General features: G+C 39.3%; 2 protein-coding genes across 4 annotated transcripts in view; one reads left to right on the forward strand and one right to left on the reverse strand.

The window, feature by feature from the left end:
• LOC140185058 (uncharacterized) overlaps positions 1 to 21,788 on the reverse strand; it is a 33,885-nt gene that overhangs the window by 6,955 nt on the left and 5,142 nt on the right. The gene's annotated exons all lie outside the window — the stretch shown is intronic.
• zpr1 (ZPR1 zinc finger) lies at positions 662 to 21,697 on the forward strand. 2 transcript variants are annotated; one of them, XM_072238278.1, is made up of 14 exons: positions 662 to 831; positions 1,943 to 2,104; positions 4,503 to 4,593; positions 6,442 to 6,512; positions 7,131 to 7,217; positions 8,473 to 8,595; positions 10,911 to 10,961; positions 12,261 to 12,327; positions 15,469 to 15,539; positions 16,279 to 16,368; positions 16,593 to 16,703; positions 18,045 to 18,134; positions 18,681 to 18,746; positions 20,621 to 21,697. In XM_072238278.1, exons 1-14 carry the CDS (start codon positions 706 to 708, stop codon positions 20,750 to 20,752), a joined length of 1,338 nt encoding a protein of 445 aa, XP_072094379.1. In that variant the 5' UTR covers positions 662 to 705; the 3' UTR covers positions 20,753 to 21,697. The 2 variants fall into 2 exon arrangements, with proteins under 2 accessions (XP_072094379.1, XP_072094380.1); XM_072238279.1 differs by lacking the exon at positions 662 to 831 and adding an exon at positions 1,292 to 1,667 and having other exon boundaries at positions 20,621 to 21,696.

The raw sequence follows: 21,788 nt of genomic DNA on the forward strand, positions 1-21,788 counted from the left end.
AAGCTAACATTTCAGGTCAAAGACACTGTTGGGGGGAAAAAGTTAAATTTGTTTGTATTTTCCAATTGTGGCCAGAGTATTATCAGTATTTACCTTTTCATTTTATGTTAGAGAAATATCTTCCCTGCATGCATTGTTTCAAGCCATATAATTTTGTAACAACACGATCACATTATAAAACAGAGGTCTATTCTGTTTAATCTCTCCTCATATCAAAATCCCATTGTCTTAAAATCAGTCTGGTGTGCCTTCATGTACTCCCCCTATCCCAAGTACATGAGGGATATCAAAGCTATACATAATATTCTGGTTGAGTTCTCTGGCTCTATATAATTTCAGTGAGATGTCTTTACTCTTGCACTCAAATACTCTTGCAATGAAGGCCAATAACATTTGCTTTCTGAAATGCTGACCCATAAGCTAACTCTCAATATTCACCAGTCTCTCTGAACTTTAATACCATTCCATTTAAAAATTACTCTGCATTGCACCTTTGCCCTCAAGGTAGATATTTCTGCATTTATTTCCCCCTCCCCCAATCATGTGCAATATCAAAATATTACTGCAAGTTTGGAAGAGATTGGTCCTCCAGCAGGGAGGCAGTGACGGGAGTCAGTGCGAGGTGGAGGGGAAACTCTTGCTTGTGCCCTTAGTTCCTTGCTGAACTGATTGGCGGAGCTGCTGAACGTGACCGAGGCCGAGGAGATGGCGCTGAGCTGCAGTGAGAACGGCCAAGGAAATGGGCCGGTTTTTCCGGATCTGAGTGCTGAGGATTCGGAGGATTTCGGCCCGACTCAAATTGAGAGCTTGTGCATGAATTGCTACCAGAATGTGAGTCTGGGCTGGAAAAGGAAGTGACGGTGGGAGGAGAGTGACACACACACGCACACACACGAAAATGCTGGAGGAACTCAGCAGGCCAGGGAGCATCTATAGAACAGAGTACAGTCGACGTTTCGGCCCGAAATACCGACTGTGCTCTTCTCCATAAATGCTGCCTTGATGCTGAGTTCTTCCAGCCTTCTGTGTGTGTTGCTTGGATTTCCAGCATCTGCAGATCCTCTCTTGTTTGTGGAGAGGGTGATAATGGGTTGGGAGAAGGCCGAGGTGGGGGTGGGGGAGGCGTGAGGATTATGGTTCTGAGCTTTGGTGAAGGTACTAGTCGACGGGTGGGGAAGAAGGCTGGGGGAACTGGGTAGGCGGTTACGGGATAGGGCGTGGGGACCGAGGTCTATGGTGGGGGAAGGGGGTTAGGGATAAGGTACAAGGTGGGAGTTGTATGGAAGTGGGTATTGTTGAGGATGCGGCTATTGGGATTATAGAGAATAAGTTTAGGATCTTGGGTATTTTGGGGAATATTGTTGGGTTGATATTGAAGATGGGCTTTTTGGGAACGTGAAGTGCTGAGGTGTTGTCATTGAGGAGGAAGTTGCAGACTGCAGATGTTGGCCAGGGTGGGTGTGAAAGAAGAGATGCAGGTGTTCATTTCTGGGTTTCCATGTATCTTCTCACTCCTGCTTAATTCTGTTTGTTGTCTCTGTGGGGAATGTTGTTAAAATGGGGAACTATTTAATACTGTACAAGCCAAAAATGTCTCTTCTGTTGGATGAAGCTAAGCCACCTTATAAATACTACTGTGGGCTGTGAATCGTAGCACTATTTAAAATGTAAATACTTTTTACAGGCTGAAGTATTTCTGTTGACAAGTTATACTTCCTCTTACCTCCTGCTCATTGTTTTTAGATAAATTTTATTTTACAACTGAGTGCAGCAGGAAGTGCAGTTTGTTGCTTTCTTTTTTTTTGGAAATCATCACATTATTTGTAATTTTATAACTGTATTGGATGATTCATCTTAAGAGTTTCATGCCATTTATCTTTTTTTTTGTATGCTGTATGGTAGGCATTGATAATTCCCTTCTACTTTTGTTCTCATGTTAAAGGGGATAACCAGGTTGCTGTTGACTAAAATTCCATTCTTCAGAGAGATTATTGTTAGTTCATTCGCCTGTGACAACTGTGGTTGGATGAACAATGAGATCCAGTCAGCTGGGAAGATCCAGGAACAGGGAGTACGCTACACAGTCCGTGTTTCTTCCAGACGGGTGAGCCTCTCATGAACAATCCTAGACTCTTCCACCAAATCATCAGTGTTTATATTACTTTAGCTCTGGTGTCAGTTTGATGTCCTTTTCAGAGGTAGTACAGAAAAGGATGCAGTAGGGGAAGTGCAGAAGTGTTGTCACACATTCCGACAACAACAGCATACTCATCGCATTTGTAGAATAACAGCAAAATAAGTTTCTTCCCTTTCTCCCACCCATCCACACGGTCCTCCAACCCCCACGCAGACTGTCTCCGGACCTCTGTCTGTTTGCTGGTTATTTTCTCTCTTTGGTGCTATTTCTCACTCCTTTGTCTGCAATTATCACACTTCTTCCCCCCCCCCCACAAAAACAATCTTGATCCCTGTCATGTAAACTGCTGCTCTGTCTTCAAACTTAATATTTCCCTCCATTCCCTGAATGAGTTGTCATTTTTCAGCTAGACCAGGTTTACGTCTTTCCAAGCACGTTTGCTTTGCCATGATTTTCAAACACAAGCTGTTCAATGTAACTGTGATTAAAGTTAAGCTGGCATCCAAAGGCTGCAGGTTGAGAAGAATGTAGTTGATCACAATATCCTCCCCTCCTGACACTCCAGTACCTTTCATTTGGGATGGACTGGAATTTCAGCTGGAGATGTGGATCTGTTTATATGGACACTGTTATTTCCCTTCCCCTTTGCTGAAGCTTATTGCCATTGCTAAAACCTACACAGCACCATCTGACTTTACCCCTGACTCCCTCACAAGTTCCGTTGCTGAAGTTCCTTTTGTTTTTTTTATGTGTCTGACTGAATTTTAGATCACTTGCCCTAATATTTCTTGACCTGGTCTGTTGTCAAGTTTTTTGATTTGATTCACCGCACCATTCCTCCAAGAGAGCCACATCCTTTTCATGGTTTGGATGCTTGCATGACTTGATGACCCGGCGAGCTATGTTGTCTGGAGTCAGGACTTTATAGTTCGGCTCTTGATATAGTCACCCATGCCAAACAGGGCAAAGGGTAGAGGCCAGACTAATACTGGTCCTCCAGGTTCAGGGGTTCAGCTCAGGGCTAACAACCCTGACTGGTTTAAAAAGAAAATTGTTACGGAAACAATGAAGAATTCTTTTACATCTGAGTGAGACGGTATTCCTGAGCCTCCACCCAGGATTTGCGTGACTGTCAGTGGTGAAAACTGAGAGGAAGCTACTGACATGATGAAGGAAGCCCTGAACATCACCAGAGATGGAGGATGTTCATTGCTGTCCTAAATGCCAGCGACGTAAAGGGCAGAAAATAAGTAAGTCACCACACCACTGGAACATTTTGAGGTGTTTGCTGGATTTCCTGTACAGGATAAATAATTGTTACTGATGATGTGGTGAGTCATATTTTGGGTTTGGTTCGTGGTTTTTGTGCTGGGTGGAAGTTGTACGAAATTGGTTTGGGACCAGAGGATAAATATCAGACTGTTCTCTGATTGCTGAGCAGTGATTTCATTTTTTTTTTTTTTTAATCCCTTAAGCAGTTTCAATGATTATTGAGGAAAGGTGATGTACTTGTAAACATAGAAACCCTACAGCACAATACAGGCCCTTCGGCCCACAAAGTTGTGCCGAACATGTCCCTACCTTAGAAATTATTAGGCTTACCTATAGCCCTCTATTTTACTAAGCTCCATGAACCTATCGAAAAGTCTCTTAAAAGACCCTATCATATCCGCCTCCACCACTGTAGCTGGCAGCCCATTCCATGCACTCATCACTCTCTGAGTAAAAAAACTTACCCCTGATATCTCCTCTGTACTTACTCCCCAGCACCTTAGACCTGTGCCCTCTTGTGGCAACCATTTCAGTCCTGGGAAAAGGCCTCTGACTATCCACACAATCAATGCCTCTCATCATCTTATACACCTCTATCAGGTCAACTCTCATCCTCCGTCGCTCCAAGGAGAAAAGGCCGAGTTTACTCAACCTGTTCTCATAAGGCATGCTCTCCAATCCAGGCAACATCCTTGTAAATCTCCTCTGCACCCTTTCTACGGCTTCCACATCCTTCCTGTAGTGAGGCGACCAGATCTGAGCACAGTACTCCAAGTGGGGTCTGACCAGGGTCCTATATAGCTGCAACATTACCTCTTGGCTCCTAAATTCAATTCCATGATTAATGAAGGCCAATACACTATACGCCTTCTTAACCACAGAGGTGTGGTGTCTGAAGTTGAATAACCTACCAATTCTTGTTGTTTAGGCTGAGATCTAATAACGGTGCCATAAGCAGCCATATGTTCTGGTACTGAGAATCAGATGTTACAGGAAAAAGTTGCCACGTTGATATTTATTAACCCATCTTTTAATTGCATCTTCAAACTTAATCCGGTGTATCATTAATCTTGTTTGACTCTATGTTCCAAAGGACCTGAATCGCGAGGTTGTGAAAGCGGACAGTGCAATGACCAAAATCCCTGAACTTGACTTTGAGATTCCACCATTTACGCAGAAAGGAGGTAAGTGTACCATTAGGTTGTGGTGCCTATAACTAGTTCCAAAACTGAAGTGCAAAAGAATTTGACCACTATGATGCCTGACCTTAGTTATTTGTTGGAAGTATCAGGAATGATTGCTTTCGAAAAACGTGAGTTGAAAAACAATCTGCTGGAGAAACTCTGGGTTGAGCAGCATCTGAGAGGGTAGAGGTATTGTTGAAATCCTGCATCACAATTGAGAGGCTTAATGAAGACAAGATTGCAGAGTTTAGAGTGAAAACATTTGGTTTATTAGGATGAAAATCCAATTGAAACTGCTGGTGCTGGAAATCTGAAGTAAAAATAGAAAATGCTGGTCATACTTGTTAAGGGTCTTCACTGTGAAATATATTGGCTCCATTTCTCATTCCACAGATGCTTTTGACCTGCTGAGAGCTTCCAACATTTTTTTGATTTTGGTTGAAAATGGAATGTAAGGACTGGGGGGCAGGATGTGCACTCTCCATGTATTGGGATACTCCTTTGACAGAAACATAAGCTCATGACTAATAAAGTGTAGAGGGTTGTAACTATAATTGGAAGGTATGCTGTGTAGAGAAGCAGTTCCTATACGTTTACCATGTGTACCTCCTCACTTTCCCACTGGCTCCAGGTCTAGGCACTCAACTTCTGCACATCCCACCACTTGCCAGTCTCTCCAAAGTTACCTTGCCCCGTCATCTCTGATCTCGTATCCCATCCCCAACAACACACCTGACCTTGACACCTCTCTCTGCTTTCTGACCCCACAATTCATCTCAGTTCCAACCCCTGTCATTGTCTTCACCATCTCCCATGACCTCTCACTCTTGATGCTGAGCAGTCAGTGCTCAGCAGAGGCCTCACCATTGTACCCTTGCACCCACACTTCATTGAGGGCTAGTCCTGATAGGATGTTGAGCTCTTCTTCCACTGATTTTTTTTCCCTCCTTATTCCGCTTGGGGAGCTGACAGTTCAATGGCATGAATGTTGAATTCTGCAATCCATACACCCACGTGTTCTTTTCTTACTTCCACCAGTTCACCCTAGCTTTCTCCTTTGTTCACCTTTTCTGTCCCTCCCTCCTCGTCACCTAGACTCATCACCCTTCTCCACCTGGCTCTATTTGCCCATCAAACCTCTCCCTTCTTCACCCCTACCCCTTCATCTTGTTCCATCCATCACCTACCATTCTCTCACACCTCCCTCTCCTATATATTGCTGATCTTTTTACACCCTTAGTTCTGTTGCAGGGTCTCTGGGATCCTATACTTCCAGAGATGCTGCTTGATGCACTGATTCCTTTCATCTTTCTTCTGGCAGTTTATTTTTTTGCTGTACTTTTTCCTCAATTGCTGAATCATCATAAATGAATACTATTAGAGAATAGACCACTAGAGTTCATATTTTGCACTGCAGTCTGTGAGCATTGTCCACTGGGGTTAAACAAGACTCCAATTAGACTGTTTACTAGCATGCCAGGTTCCACAGGCAGTCACAGCTGTTTGAAGCAAAGCAAGCAGATGTTAGCAAATGACAATGGTAAAGGTTTGGAGTATTAGGTTTTAATTCCTTCTAACAGCAATCATGTGAAAATCTGTTATAAATAAATTGAAGTGGAGTTGTTACTCCTTTTCTAAAGTTGTATGCATATTGTTCAATGTTCCCTGTTCAGAGGTTATGATTTGCAGTTGGCTATACCAGCCTACAAAATTAAGGACTTTCAAGGATCACATTTGTATGTAGGTTGTGATGAATGTGTAATAGTGACTGTTGTCTTGAACATATTGATTCACTTTCTAACAAACTGAAAAGCTAGTTCTTACACCAAGCTATTCTTGTTGCTGCAGCTCTTTCTACTATTGAGGGTTTGATTGACAGAGCGGTTGGGGGTTTAGAGCAAAACCAGCCTGCAAGGAAGGTAACTGCTTTTGTGTTATGGTTTTTTCTTATTCTTCATGCCTTTGGCCTTTTCAGAACCAGTTTAAAATCTGAATCCAAGAAACTTGAGTAAAATGAATCTCTGCTTCTCATCTGCTTGATCAAAACTTCCATCATTTGGACAACTAGCTGAACATTCACTATTGGCAGAAATAATTTTTTAAAAGTAAAAATTTGGGTTATTGTAGAAGCGTGTGATGCTTGGGAAGGAGGAATGCTGTTTTGAAGCTATGGAGAAAAGTTAGTATAAGAAAGACTGCCTTGAGCCTTAATTCCAATTTATGTTGATGCTCAATGAATTATTCATAGGATGAGTGCATAGAGTTCAAGAGGAGCTAGAATATTTAGGGATTTGGTATTTAGAATAATGTGAATAAATTAGAGATATTGAAGCATTCTGGAAAGAGAATGGGGGCTAGGAATGGGGGGGAGATTGACTCTCAAGTAAAAAGCTTGTGGAGTCCCAAGAAACTAGTAATCCAGACTTGGGCCAACTGTAAACGTCCCAACATTTAGACTTGACCTATATTATGCAATCTCATTCAAGAATGTGACCTCATGAAATATTTTTTTATCCATGTACCTCTATCAATTGCAGGCAACTGATCCTGTTGTGGCTTCTAAGGTTGAGGAATTTATTGAGAAACTAAAAAAGCTGAAGGAAGTTGAGACTGCATTCACACTGGTAAATAATTTGCTACCTTCTTGTGATGGACTGCTGATATTCTTTCACAGGGAGTCTGTTAGATTCCTCATTTTGCTATTGGGAAATAATTTGATTGCTCCTTTTACATGTAATACAAATAAATCATGGAAGATTATTAGTGATAGCTATGGCACTATCTGCAGGGCACCGTGTTCTTAAGGAGTGAACTTCTCTGATCACTTAGTTGTAGCAATCCTGCTACAGGTTGAAAGCCTGCTGACTACTGCATGAACTAATGCACAGGTTTGTTTTGACGCTGATGGTATATTATCCAGATGACTGAGAAACCTGGTGAGGGCAAGAGTTAGTGATAATACAGCAGATGATGGATGAAGAAAGGATCTGTGGTGTAGTGTATGATTTTCAGGAAGCATCGATGAAGCACCACACATTTGTTAAAGGTAGAATAGGTGTTAAGATTGAATGATTTTAAGTGTGTAGGGTATCCTCTGGGAATCTGTTTGCTGTTTACATTCATCATTTAGTTGCAGAGCTGAAGACAGTGGTCTAAATTTGGCATTTTAGTATATTACGTAGCTGGGTATCCTGTCTTATATAAAAAATGAGTTCAATCTGGACAGTTACCATGTTATGTTTTCAACTAACAGAAAAATGGGGGGGATTATTAAAAAAGTTACAATGCTAATGAGCGGTGTTGATGCTCAATTGGTGTTTTGCTGGAACCACTTGGCTCCAGAGGTGACTACAGTCTTGCTCCAAAAACAAAAACTCCCGAATTCCAGAAGTGATGAGAAATGGCTCTTGATGTCAACAGTATTTGACCAAGTGTGATACTGAGGAATGCTCATAAAATCGAATCAGTCGAGCACCAAAATCCTGAGTGTGCCAGGTTAATTGAATTTTACTGTATATTTAAATCCTGCAGATGGAAAAAGTCTTAAAACATTTGGTGCCACTGATTTTTGTTGGAAATTGGGTTGATTTGGTATATTGATAAGAGGATAGGAGATGGTTTTTAGAAGTAGACACTTCATGTGCTTAAGGACTGTAATCACTAATCTTCCATATTTAATTTGGGATATAGCACAGTAATTTATCTTAATGGTGACAGTGGAATGCATTATTAAAGATTGTGATTGAAAGTCGGGCGGTATTACCGTAGCTGGTTGAAGATCAGAATGAATAAGAAAGATGTAGATTGCAGTGCAACATGTGATAAACACCAACAATAACAGATTTTCTGTTACATTTACTCTATTGTTATGCTGTACAGGTTATTGACGATCCATCTGGAAACAGCTTCGTTGAAAATCCATATGCCCCTCAGAAAGATGAAGCCTTAATGATTACTCATTACAAGCGAAATGCTAAACAGGACAGAATGTTGGGTTTGCAGGTAGGCACATTGCCACAGGTGTGTGAGTTAAATTGTTAGGGTCTGTTTAATCACTATATGGAATAGTCATTTTAAATCTTTACTCTGTTTGGGGGACTGGAAGTGGGCAATAATTGGTGACCTTCCAAATGATACCACATCCCAGTAATCCTAGTAAAATTAATTCAAGAAAACTTGGGCAATTATTTAAAGGAATACTTATAGCAGCAAAAATAACACACAATAGAAGAAAATTTGATTGACCAATCTGACTGAAAAGATTTTTGTGACAGTTCTCAAATTTAATTCTCAGATTTCTATTAGAACAGTTAAACTTGGGCTCATTATGGAAGGGTCCTTCAGCTGCACTGGGTTTGGCTGAAAATATTGAAAAATGTCTGTACATTAATGAAGCTCCAGCCTGAAAGTTCACTGATGGATTTCTGCCTATGTATATCATTCATGATACTTGCCCATCTTTTCCCAATTTTTAAATGAATAAATAGAAAGCATTGTATCCCAAGTATAATGTATAATGTGTGAGAAATGTAATGCAAGCATCAAATTACAGAAGGAGACAAGGATACACACTAATAGATAACTAAAAATCTTAATTACACAGATGACACTCAGATTTGTATGTGTCATCAAGTGACTATGGTCCCACTAATCACTATAAAAAAAACTATTGAACAAATCACTGATTGGATGAGCCAAAATTTCCTCCAGTTAAACAAAGAAAAAACTGGAATAATTTTTTTTGGTGTCAAAGAAGAACAATTAAGTCAGTGCTTACTTAGAATCCCTGTCATTATAGACCACAAACTAAGCCAGAAACCTTAGTGTTGGGATGAACTCTGACTTGAATTTTAACTGCTACATTAAGACAATTGTAAAGTCAGCCTACTACCATCTTAAAAATATAGCAAGAGTTAAAGGGCTTATGTCTCAGCAAGATCTAGAAAAATACATCCATACATTTATTTTTAGTAGGCTTGACTACTGTAATGGCATTTTCACGGGTCTCTGTAAAAAGTCCATTAGACAGCTGGAGCTCATTCAGAACGCTGCTGCTAGAGTTCTCATTAAGACCCAAGAAAGTAGAACATATCATTCCAGTTTTCACTTTGCTATACTGGCTTCCTGTCTATCAGGTGATTGACTTTTTAAAATGTTACTACTGGTTTGTAAAGCACTTAATGGTCTAGGGCCAAAATATATCTCTGATCTCTTGCTGCATTATGAATCTTCCTGAGCTCTCAGGTCATCTAGGGCAGGTCTGCTTACCATCCCCAGGGTCAAAACTAAACATGGTGAAGCAGCTTTCAGTACTATGCTCCATATATCTGGAATAATCTTCCAGAGGATCTGAAATCTGCCCCAACTTTAAGCTCCCTTAAATTGAGGCTTAAAACTTTTCTTTTTGGTGTAGCTTTTAATTAGAATTTCCTGCACTGTAACTTCTATTTATCCTACTTTCTGTGCGATTTTATTCTCCTATATATTCTGAAATTTGATGCTTGATTTTTATATCTTGTTCTATGTAAAGCACTTTGAACTGCCTTGTGTTTGGAAAGTACTATACAAATAAGCTCGCCTGCTAAAAATCTCATGAGCAGGAACATAAAAGTAGTAGAGGGATTTACTAGAAAACAGTTACGTCACTAGTATTGCAAAGTTTAGTTAAAACATTCCCATGCTGCATACATTTCATGGTTTTAACAAATGATGGAGTAGCTTCAAATGGCCAGATGGCCTTTTCCTGCTCCTATTTCCATGATTCTGTTGGCTATTATGTCATCATAATTTTGATTAAAATAAAAACTCTACAGAATTTGATTCATAAATTTCACAGTAATAAGTATAAAACAAGAATGTCAATCAGTCCATTGAACCTGTTCCACCATTCAGTGAAAGCACAGATAGTCTGAGAACCAAATACATTCACCTGGCTTTATCCCATTTGCTGATTTCATAGATTAAGTATGAAGTACTGATTATAGTTAGTTTCAGTCTGTTGGCTTGAACTTGTGGGACTAATGGCAGTGCAATGGCTTTGAAAAAGATGGGTTTTTTTCTGTGGGCCTTGGGGTCAGAGATGAATTTCCAAAGCTGTTTGTTGAGGGACTTGAACAGAGGCCAGATGAAACTTCCTCTTGTTGGGGAAGTCAACCTGGACTAAATTTTTAATTGCTTGGCAGTCAGTTTGAGTGGGACCATTGAGCACCGTAGCTTGGTGATGCAGTTGAACTGGAGCAACTCATGAAAAATAAACACAACAAAAATGAAGCCTGGTTTTCTAGGATTTTTTAAAATTTGGTTTGATCTCCTTCCAGGAATGGATACAGGAGGAGACTGAAAATATCCAAGAAGATTTGAGGAATGAAGTAAGTATGTTTGTGAAGACTTCAAAATAAGAACAATCTGACCTGTTAAACTAATAATTTTCTTGTATTGGAAATTTCCCACTATCCCCATGAGACATGAATGACTTGGTTTATTACAGATTGGCTCTAAAAATGGGGATTGATATCCAAAAATTTCTTGTTCCTTTCAGCTGATACGTTGGTGTGGTGCTTCTTGTACTCTGGAGTTCGATCTATCCCCTGTACATATACCTAATTCTTTGTTAATAAGAGTTTAGAAATTAAGTTTCCAGTCCCTGAAACTGTAATTGAACTACCAACAAAAATACTGCCCAGAGAAGCAGGTTAGTGATTGGGCATTCTTCAGTGAATTTTCGTTCAAATCTGAAGGCACAGACTCAAGAGCATAATGGAATAAATTAGAATTACATGTTCTGCAACTAGAAAGTCAAACAAAACAACTTGGATGATTGCTGTTACTATTTACTGCAAAGCTCAGCAAGGCTGCTTTGTCCATCCCTCTGAAACCAATGTGTTATACAAGTGAAAAACGAGTGCAGAAACCACATTGTGTATCGGTGCCATTGATGACATGCAGTACCTTGACTCGAAAGTATTTTCCGGCATCAAGGTCAAACATATGAAATTCCTTGAGTCATGGTCCTCAATGTACAAGGGATGTCATGGTAGTGTAGTAGTTAGCGCAGCGATTGGGGTTGAATCCATGCTGCTGTCTAAGGAGTTTGTACATTCCCCCTGTGACCATGTAATTTTCCTCCGGGTGCTTTGGCACATTCCAAAGATGCACAGATTAGGGTTAGTAAGTGTGGGCATGCTGTGTTGGTGCTGGAAGCATGTTAATACTTGCAGTCTTCCCCCAGCACAGTCCTTAGACTGTGTTGGTCATTGATGCCAACGATGCATTTCACTGTATTTTTGATGTACATATGAAGCTAATACTTTTATATTTTTTTATTCAAGGGCAGTAACAGTTGTGCGAAGGAAATAAAATCCATTGTGAAAGACTGAAAGAATCCAAAATCCTGATGGTCCTGAGACCACAGTATAAGCCACTTGTCAATTTGTAATTGTTGACACACTGCTATAAAAATGTGCTATAAATAAATGAGGCAAATGTTAGGAGTGAATTGACATTTTTGTTTTAGCTTTGTCTTTGCTAACTAGATGTGGAATGTGTGATCTTCATACTGAAATGGACTGCTCAACCATCATCAGAAGAAATTATGAAGTAGTCTTTTGGCAGAGGTAAAGAAGGGAAATTACATTGTTAAATTAAGACATTTTTACTTTTTCATATAGGTGCTGCAATTTCCTACCAACTGCCCAGAATGTAATGCGCCTGCTGAAACAAATATGAAGCTAGTACGTATCCTTTAACAGATAGAGGAAGCCGAGCTTTTTGGATTACGTGCTTCATCAAGAATTCCTTTGACATTTTCTGTCATCTACTTATTGCAGTTGATGAGTGGTGTCAGCGCCTTTGTTTCTTGTTTTCTCCCAGAACTTTGCTTCAGGACCATTCTTTACACAAACTGAGACTATTTGAAAGTATCGATTTGAGACACATCTTTTCTGCACACTTCCATTGTTTGCTGGCATTTACAATATTTGTGAGCACAGGTCTGTGATTAAAATATAGACAGATAGACATGGTAGTGAACACAGGTGTATGTCCACTGAACAGCTATGTTTGTTTTATAGTGAGAAATTATTTCTGTTTTTGAAAGGCCTGAAATGCTTCAGGAAATTACTTCTAACAGCCACTTTGAATATCTGCAGTAGCTTCAAATATGGGCAGATATCCAAGGAGAGTAATCGGCAGACTGTATGTTATGTTGTATTTTTCATTTATTTAATATCATTCCATTCAAAGGCCAAATGGTTGAACTTGTCAAGGTGCTACCAGTAACAAACCAAATGCATAGCCTAACCCTGATTGCTGGAAAACTGTAACTAATCCTCAATGGCAATCAGGTGGTGGTGTTGGTATTTGGAATGATGAGCAAGGCATAACTTTGGCAAAGAAAAATTATTTACCATTGTTTTGGGGGTGTATACCAATTGTACATCATGATTAATGAGACTCAGTAAGTACGGCATAAAGGAAATTCAGTCTAAGATTCATCTGGTTTCTGTTGTTCATTTACTCATTCCTTATTTGTTAAAGTAAATAACAAAAATGTCCAGAGATAAATTATACATCGTTGTATAATATGCTTTGACTTAATTTGAAATATCATTGGGAGGGGAGAAATGAGGCCTGTTTAAAGATTGAATCATTTGAATGCATTGGAAATAATGCAACAGTCTGGAACCACTTGAAATCGCCTTGGATCACCTGGACAATATTAATACTTGCGTCAGGCTGCTGTTTGTTGACTACAGCTCAAGGTTTAACACAATCATTACTACAGTTCTGATCAAAAAGCTCCAAAACCTGGGCCTTTGTACCTCCCTCTGCAACTGGATCCTCAACTTCCTCACTGGAAAACCACAGCCTGTGTAGATCAGAAATAACATCTCCACATTGCTGATAATGAACACTGGATGTTAGCCCACTGCTGTACTCTCCAGATCCATGACTGTGGCTAGACACAGCTCAAATGCTGTCTATAAATTTGCTGATGGCACATCCATTGTTGGCAGAATTTCAGATGGTGATAAGGAGTAGTACAGGAACAAGAGAGTTTAGTTGGTTGTGTGGTGTCACAGCAGCAACCTTGCACTCAACGTCAGTAAGACCAAAGAATTGATTGTGGACTTCAGAACGGTAAGACGAGGGAACATGCGCCAGTCCTCATAGAGGGATTGGTAGTGGAGAGAGTGAGCTATTTCAAGTTCCTGGATGTCAGTATATCTGAGGATCTGTCCTGGACCTAACATAATGATGCAGTTACAAAGAAGGTACAACAGTGGCTATATTTCATTCATAGTTTGAGGAGATCTGATATGTCACCAAAGAAATGTGCAAATATCTACAGATGTACTGTGGAGAGCATTCTGCATCAACAGCCAGTATGGGGGAGGGGAAGGCACTGCGCAGGGTTGAAAGAAGCTGCAGAAAGTTGTGAACTCAGTCAACTCCATCGTGAGCACTAGCCTTTCCAACACTCAGGACATTTTCAAGTACCTCAAGAATGTGGCATCCATTACTAAGGACCCCCGTCATGCAGGACGTGCTACCATTATGAACGAGGTGCAGGAGCCTGAAGGCATACACTCGATGATTCAGGAACAGCTTCTTCCCCTCTGCCATCAGGTTTCTGAATGGACAGTGAACCGATGAACACTACCTCACTACTTTTTAAAAATTTCTATTTTTGCACTATTTAATTTAACTTTTTTAATATATATTTTAATTTAGTTTTTCATTATGTATTGCAGTTTATTGGTGCTGCATAACAAGTTTCACACCAGTGATATTAAACTGGATTCTGAAATCAGTCAGTATGAGAAATAGTAAAGATGGGTTAATCTTTAAAAGGTGAACATTTGAAAGTATGTTTATCAAAGAAGAATTCAGTTTGTCCCACATTATCAAGAACTGAGAGTTCTCTTTTTAAGGTGCTTGATCTTTGGAAGAAGATGGTTATTGGTCACAGCACTTTCACATTTTTGATGTATTTAAGATCAGCTGAAAAGTAATGTCTGCATGCTTGGTTGGATTTGTAATGGCTTAGCTATTCATGCATCAAACCTGTTGTAGCCTACAGCAAAAGGGAGAGCACCAGTAATCAGCTTTACCTCCCAAATACTTTTGATTTTGTCAGAAACAGATCTTCAAAATTCACCTGTCAGTATTTCAAATATATACATAGTAGGAATGAATTACTTCAATATTTTGTCACAATCTGTGGAAGGAGTCTTGTAGTACCAGCATGGCACACCCCCTGTTTGTCTTGTAGTCCCCTAATCTGAGGAAAGACATCCTTGTCGTAGAGGGAGTACAAAGAAGGTTCACCAGATTGAATCCTAGGATGGCAGGACTTTCATATGATGAAAGACTGGACTAAGCTTATATTTGTTGGAATTTAGAAGATTGAGGGGGGATCTTATTGAAACATATAAAATCCTAAAGGATTGGACAGGCTAGATGCAGGAAGATTGTTCCCGATGTTGGGGAAGTCCAGAACGAGGGGTCACAGTTTGAGGATAAAGGGGAAGCCTTTTAGGACCGAGATTAGGAAAAACTTCTTCACACAGAGAGTGGTGAATCTGTGGAATTCTCTGCCACAGGAAACAGTTGAGGCCAGTTCATTGGCTATATTTAAGGGGGAGTTAGATATGGCCCTTGTGGCAAAAGGGATCAGGGGGTATGGAGGGAAGGCAGGTACAGGGTTCTGAGTTGGATGATCAGCCATGATCATACTGAATGGCGGTGCAGGCTCGAAGGGCCGAATGGCCTACTCCACCTATTTTCTATGTTTCTACGTCACATCGTACTGGGTTTGGAATAAAGTCCTAATCTGGAGTCTGGTCAGTGGCTTCCTTTACCAAAAGCTTCCAGAGATCCCACACTTCAAGGAAGTGATAATCATGGCAACAAACTGCGAAGCATGTGGACATCGGACCAATGAGGTAATTATGTTGGTTGGAATAATATTTTTAAAAAACTTTCAGTTTGGAGAATAGTGTTATAATGACATTAATAAGTGAAGATTTATTTTCCCCAGTCTTGTTTATTGTTTTGTGATGAAATTGGCTTCCTTTTTATTTTTCCTCTCCAAAAGCCAATCCACAGTCAAGTGGAGATTAGTGATTTTGCTTATGGCTTCTGATAAAGCAGGTCTGGACTAAATCATTAAGGATTATTATGGGTGCCTGTTCTTTCACCATCCATACACTTATACTTTTAAATTTGAGGGAGTTACAGTTTTGCATGTTCAATGATGAAACTATAATAAAAATACACTTCCTTTATCCTGGACCTGTATATGACTCCAATGTTATCCTTGCACAAGTGCAGTTCCAAGAGCAACTATCAAAATGTATCAGACCACAAAATGGATATTGAGTAGTATTATAGATTATTAGCATGTGGGCAAAAGCTGTCAAGGACGGCTGATGTTCTGGTCCTATAAGCTAGAATGAGTAAGATTCAGTTTATCTTGTGGATGCCAGGTGGGTTGATACAAGTGTTTTTTTTTATATATATGTCTTTTGGTTAAAAGGTGAGGAAAAACTGATTACCTTCTGCATATTGTGACTTGTGTTACAATACTTGCACCCATTATTCATTGTGTTGCTCATTTTAGTAAATAGCCTGAACAACCAAAGTTGTACAGCCTCATTTATTGTAATATTTTCTTAATCATAGGTAAAGTCAGGAGGAGCTACTGAGCCTTTGGGTACAAAAATTACTCTCTGGATTACAGACCCCTCTGACATGACCAGGGACCTGCTCAAGGTACAGCCTCATCTTAGTACTACTGGTTAGAGTAGAGTACTTAGACAATGAGATTTTATGTCGCATAGTCAACATTCCTGCATTTGATTGTAACCTGGTTTATGGTGTTACACTTGCGGTTGATATGAATGCAGAAACTTTCGTAAATGATATTAGCAAATGACCTGTGCTTTTAGTGGCCATGCTTTTAATTATATCGTGGTGTTTTGTTTTTTTTTTTGCAGTCTGAAACCTGCTCTGTTGCTATTCCAGAGCTGGAATTTGAACTTGGAATGGGAATCCTTGGAGGAAAGTTCACAACCTTGGAAGGGCTGCTGGCAGATGTAAAAGAATTGGTAAAAAATGTTTTTGTAATCTTACCAACAGTCAGGTGCAAAGTGCTAAGATGTGTAACAACACAAGTTATTGTTGGTCCTTGTACTGCATCATTTGAGGAAGGAAAAAAAAATCAATTTTTTTTTGCTTTTGCTCTTCCCCTCATACAGTTCCAAAAGAAAATTAGGAGTGTAATCAAAAATGGAAAGTAAAAAAATTAATGGGAAGCAACAGCAGGAAAGATGTTTTCACTGAGAAATGTTTGGAATTTATGAAACAAAGTACTACAGGAACTTATAAAATGTAGAAATTTTCAGAAGCATATAGTAGAAGCAATGTTGGTTCTGATTTTATGGTCTATTTAAAACATCAAATAGCATTGTATTTCTAGTTTTTTATTATTTTCCAATTGTTGTTTCTGCCGTGTTCCTTTTTAAAATTGTAATAGTGGGTTGATCATTAAGCCAGATAATTTTTTTTCTTGTGATGTTGGGTTGCCCTTATATTGGTCAACTGATATTTCTCAAATTGATTTCAGTTTTAAGCTTCAGAATGCAAACTCAGAATGTGATAAGATTGTCTAGTATTTGTATTAGAAGGCTGCAATGTCAAGGTCTTGGCTTTAAAAAAACTGATTACCTCATCTAAATGAAGCAGTAGAACTGTTAAAAATCTTATATTTGAGTATGCCTTGGGTTTGAATTAGTTATACAAAATGGAAACAGGCCATTTGGTCCAACTTGTCCATTATGACCAATGTGCCTGCCTGAGCTAGTCCCATTTGGCTTCATTTCTTTATCATTCCTATCCATTTACCATCCCAGTGCCTTCTAAATGTTGTAAATGTACCTGCCTCTCCCACTTCCTCTGGCAATTTGTTCTATACTGTATACCTACTTCCCAGTGTGTAGGAGAATCTTGCCCTTCAGCTCCCTTTAAATGTCCCTCTCCCCCTCAACTTAAACTAGTGCCCTTTAGATTCTGGGGGAAAAAAGACTGACCATTCACCTCATCCACACCCTTTATTTACTGTAAGTTCATGTTCAGTTATCAGAAGCAGTATTATGAATACTTAAATGATAGCAGAAAAGCAGTCTGTTCACAGACGTCTGTTGGAGGTGTTTTAACACTTTTGACACGCAATGCAATCTTTTGGTGGGAGAGGAAACTAGAACATTAGGATTCTAGCACTCTTGCATGATTGGTAATGAAGCACTGACCGATTAAGGCATTGATCAGCAAGAACATGGGAGCAAATGGAAAAGCTGTAAGTTAATGTGTGAATTATTTTCTGTTTTATTAGCAACTAATATAATTTTTGATCGCTGAAACGCTGAATAAAGACTTTTCTCCTTTGTTAGATTGTGACAAAGAACCCATTTTTTATTGGAGACAGCAATGATCCTGAAAGATCTGCAAAACTTAAAGAATTTGCATCCAAGTTGGATGAGGTAAAAAAGTTCTTGATTACTAAATTTTGTATTTTCAAACAAAGATCATTTTTCAAGTAAACTAATGGTGTAGGTATCCAATTTTGTGTAATTGGAATAGGCTTCATAACAGAATTTCACTATAAAATTGCATTTTATTTGATGTTAGTAATGCTTCACTGCATCTTGATGTGAGCGGTATTTTGGGTACACTGACTACACTGAAAACTGTTATCACACTGAAGTCCAATGATTGCTTTGCCTAAAAATAATGTTTTATAATGTGGAGTAACTGTGGTGACCTAAAAGTTTGCACTTTTCCTCATGGTTGGACTTGATGTAAACTATGTTCCTAATACTAGCAATATAATGTGTACAAGACTTGCTGTTCTTGGACAATGGATAGCCAAGCAAAGCACATCTTGAAGTGAGAGAATCTGGTAGCTGTAGCTGCGTACAAAGAAACCCTCTGTAGGCTAAATACATTTTTTTGGACCATTTTGATAAATGTGCTTTCATTAAACATGCCACAGAATTAAGACTTTAATTTTAATTTTCCACTTTCAGATTATGTTGGGTAAAAAAGAAGCCCATCTTATCCTTAACGACCCGGCTGGGAACAGTTATCTCCAGGCAAGTACTAATGCAGTAGCTTCAATGATACACCATCATTAATTGTGCTTAGCACTGTATACTGTTTACTTTGAGCTTCATGTGAGCAGAAATTAATTGCAGTCTGATGTATATGACAGTAAACTAATCTTGAGAGTGAAAAAACAGATGGTAACTTCCCTCTAATTAAGCTCATGGAAAAATTACAGCACTGAAGGAGGCCATTTTGGCCTATGTCCATGACAGAAATGGATTTTTGTTGTTAAGATTCAGCAAAAGCTGAATTTGCTCTAGACCAAGTCTCCCCAATAGGGTGTTAAGTTTTTCTTTTGCTAGTGTGAATAAACCAGAATACTTAACTGTCACTATTTACAGACTAACCAGTGTCATAATGTGCATACCTTTTTCATTTATTCTCTACCTGGACGTGGCATAAAATACTGGTATTGCTATTAATATCCTTTAATTGCTCCTGAATTGCGTATCAACCATCTTACTGGGTCTGGAGTCATACACAGGCTAGACAAGGTAAGATACAGGGTTCCTTCCCTCAAGGGGCATTAATGAACCAGATAGTGTTTCTTAATGGCAACTCAGTCAATTCATACTTACTATTTCTGAGACAGTACCAAATTTTAACTTCATTCAATTACCTAAATTTAATTTCCCTAAAATATCCAAAGATTCAAAGTACATTTATTATCAAACTATGTATGAGTATACAATCCTGAGATTCATCTTCCCACAGACAGCCACAAAACATAGAAATCCATGGAACCCACTCAAAGAAATAAATCAACCCCCCCAGCGCAAAAACAAACAAATCGCGCAAATGGCAACAAAAACATCACCCTCCCCATGTGCAAAAAAACCCAAATCTCACAAATGGTAACATGGACATGATGCCCCCACGTGCAGAAAAACAAATCACTGAAATGGCAACAAGAACATCACCCTCTCACGTGTAGGGAAAAAAAAAACGCGCAAATGGCAACAAGGACATCCCCCCCATGTGCAAAAAAAACGAATTGCGCAAACAGCAACAAGAATGAATGAGTGAAAACACAGAAAATAAAACAAAATCGAAAGAGTCCATATTCAGTTCAGCTCAGTGTTCATTAGTCCAATCCACAAACCACAGACCCAGAACTTCGGTAGCATCCTCCGACGGCATCAAGAGAGAGAGAGTGAGCGAGCGACCACTTAAACGCAGGGTCTTCCCTTGGGAGCAGTGAACGAGTGGGAGAGCAAGACTGTCATGCAGACACCTTCCTCCGGCAGCAACAAACGAGAGGCTGGTAGATGGTGCTGAACTCTCACTCGCATTTCGCACTTGCCTCTATGTTTTCAATCTTCATGAATGCTTAGATCGGTGAGAAATGGAGTTGATCATCGGCTCTCTAAGCTGCTTGCCTCCCAGAACTTTCTCGGAGATAGTAAAGTGCCAGATCACTCAATTGGCCCGAAAACACACCATTAAAGTGTAGGTCACAGGCTTCACCAATACCAGAACCACATTTGAAAGAAAGAAGACGTAAAAGAAGTGAAAGAAACAGTTTCATAGACCATCTGGAGAATGTTGCCGGTGGTAGCATTGTTCGCTGGTGCTATCTTCCGGATGGTAGAAGAATTATGGTAGGGTTGAAACTTTTGTATCTGGACCAGTAGGCTAGATCTCTGACTGAACCTCGTGCTACTATACTCAATATCGTCCTTTCAATGAATAAGCAAGGTGCCAAATCTAGACAGTGGATCTTTTGCAGTAACAACTTGAGGTACTTGATTTAAGAGACTGATGGCAGAAGAGAGAATGCATGGCGGAGAATCCTAGAGACTTGGAAAATTTTAATTTTTTTTTTGTCATTTCTAATGTTTGCTTGTTTTTCTTTCACTAGAATTTGTATGCCCCTGATCCTGATCCACAAATGACGATAGAGAAATATGAGCGCACGTTTGAACAAAATGAGGAACTAGGTTTGAATGATATGAAAACTGAAAACTATCAGCCACAGAAAATGGATAAATAGTGCAATAACAGTCAATTGAGAACAGGTTGAAGAGAAAGCTAATGTGATTGTCACGTGAAAATAGTTCATTCTCAAAAGAAACATTATAAAGGACAAGGCATTGAAGTATTTATAGAAGAATTTGACATGGGGCTGGGCCATTTCAAACAAGAAGCAATCAAAATGTCTTGAACATTGGCATGGTGTTTGATTGAATAATAGTTCCTCTTCGGGGAATGTGTCCAGTATTAGTTTCTGCTCTATCCTTGAAGCTCTGTGTATGCTTCAGCAGCAGTTTCCTGATCAAGATGAAAAGAGTGGAATTTACAGGGAAGAACCTACTTGCTACCATCTGAAAGGCAGCCACCTTGTATTCTTTGTGCACTTTGAATTCCTAGTACTATTTCTCAGTCCTAATTTTGGATAACCTTATCCAAACTCTTTCAAGCCCTTAAATGTAAAGGGTTTCCTGGATATCCCACAGATAAGACTGAAATTGTTATCCAGATTATTAGTCAATTGCCTCTGTAGACTATTAGTAGTCACACAAAATTCAGCCATAAAGTATTTAATAAATATCAGAAATATCCCTTTCATTTCTCTTGACCAGCTGGCAAAACTAAATCTGAATAAAGCGCTTCAGTGATCAAAATTGCCAATGGCAGATGTTTGAAAGAAGCTGATGTGAATTTCATCCTACATGAAAGGGTGACTTCTGTCTGGTCCATGAGCTGAAAGGGATCAATGCTGTTATCTTGTCTGTATTTTATGTCATTGATGAGAAAAAGGGATGGTTAGCATTGGAAAGGCTTTTGCCCTTCGGAATCTTGTTATGATGACTGAAACTGTGTAATTTGTTTCATGCTGCTGTTTGAGGCTCTCTCTCTACAGTTCTGTATACTCATCATTGGGATAATATGAACATTTTGGATGGTTATATTTTAGTGGAAGAAAAAAATAATAAATCAAATGTTAAGAACTCAAGAATCTTGGAAGTGTTGACCTCTGTTTACTCTTTGAATTGAATATCTGAAATTTGAATGAAGATGCCTTCATT

The sequence above is a fragment of the Mobula birostris genome, chromosome 20 (genome assembly GCF_030028105.1).
Source record: "Mobula birostris isolate sMobBir1 chromosome 20, sMobBir1.hap1, whole genome shotgun sequence".
Lineage (NCBI taxonomy): Eukaryota > Metazoa > Chordata > Chondrichthyes > Myliobatiformes > Myliobatidae > Mobula > Mobula birostris.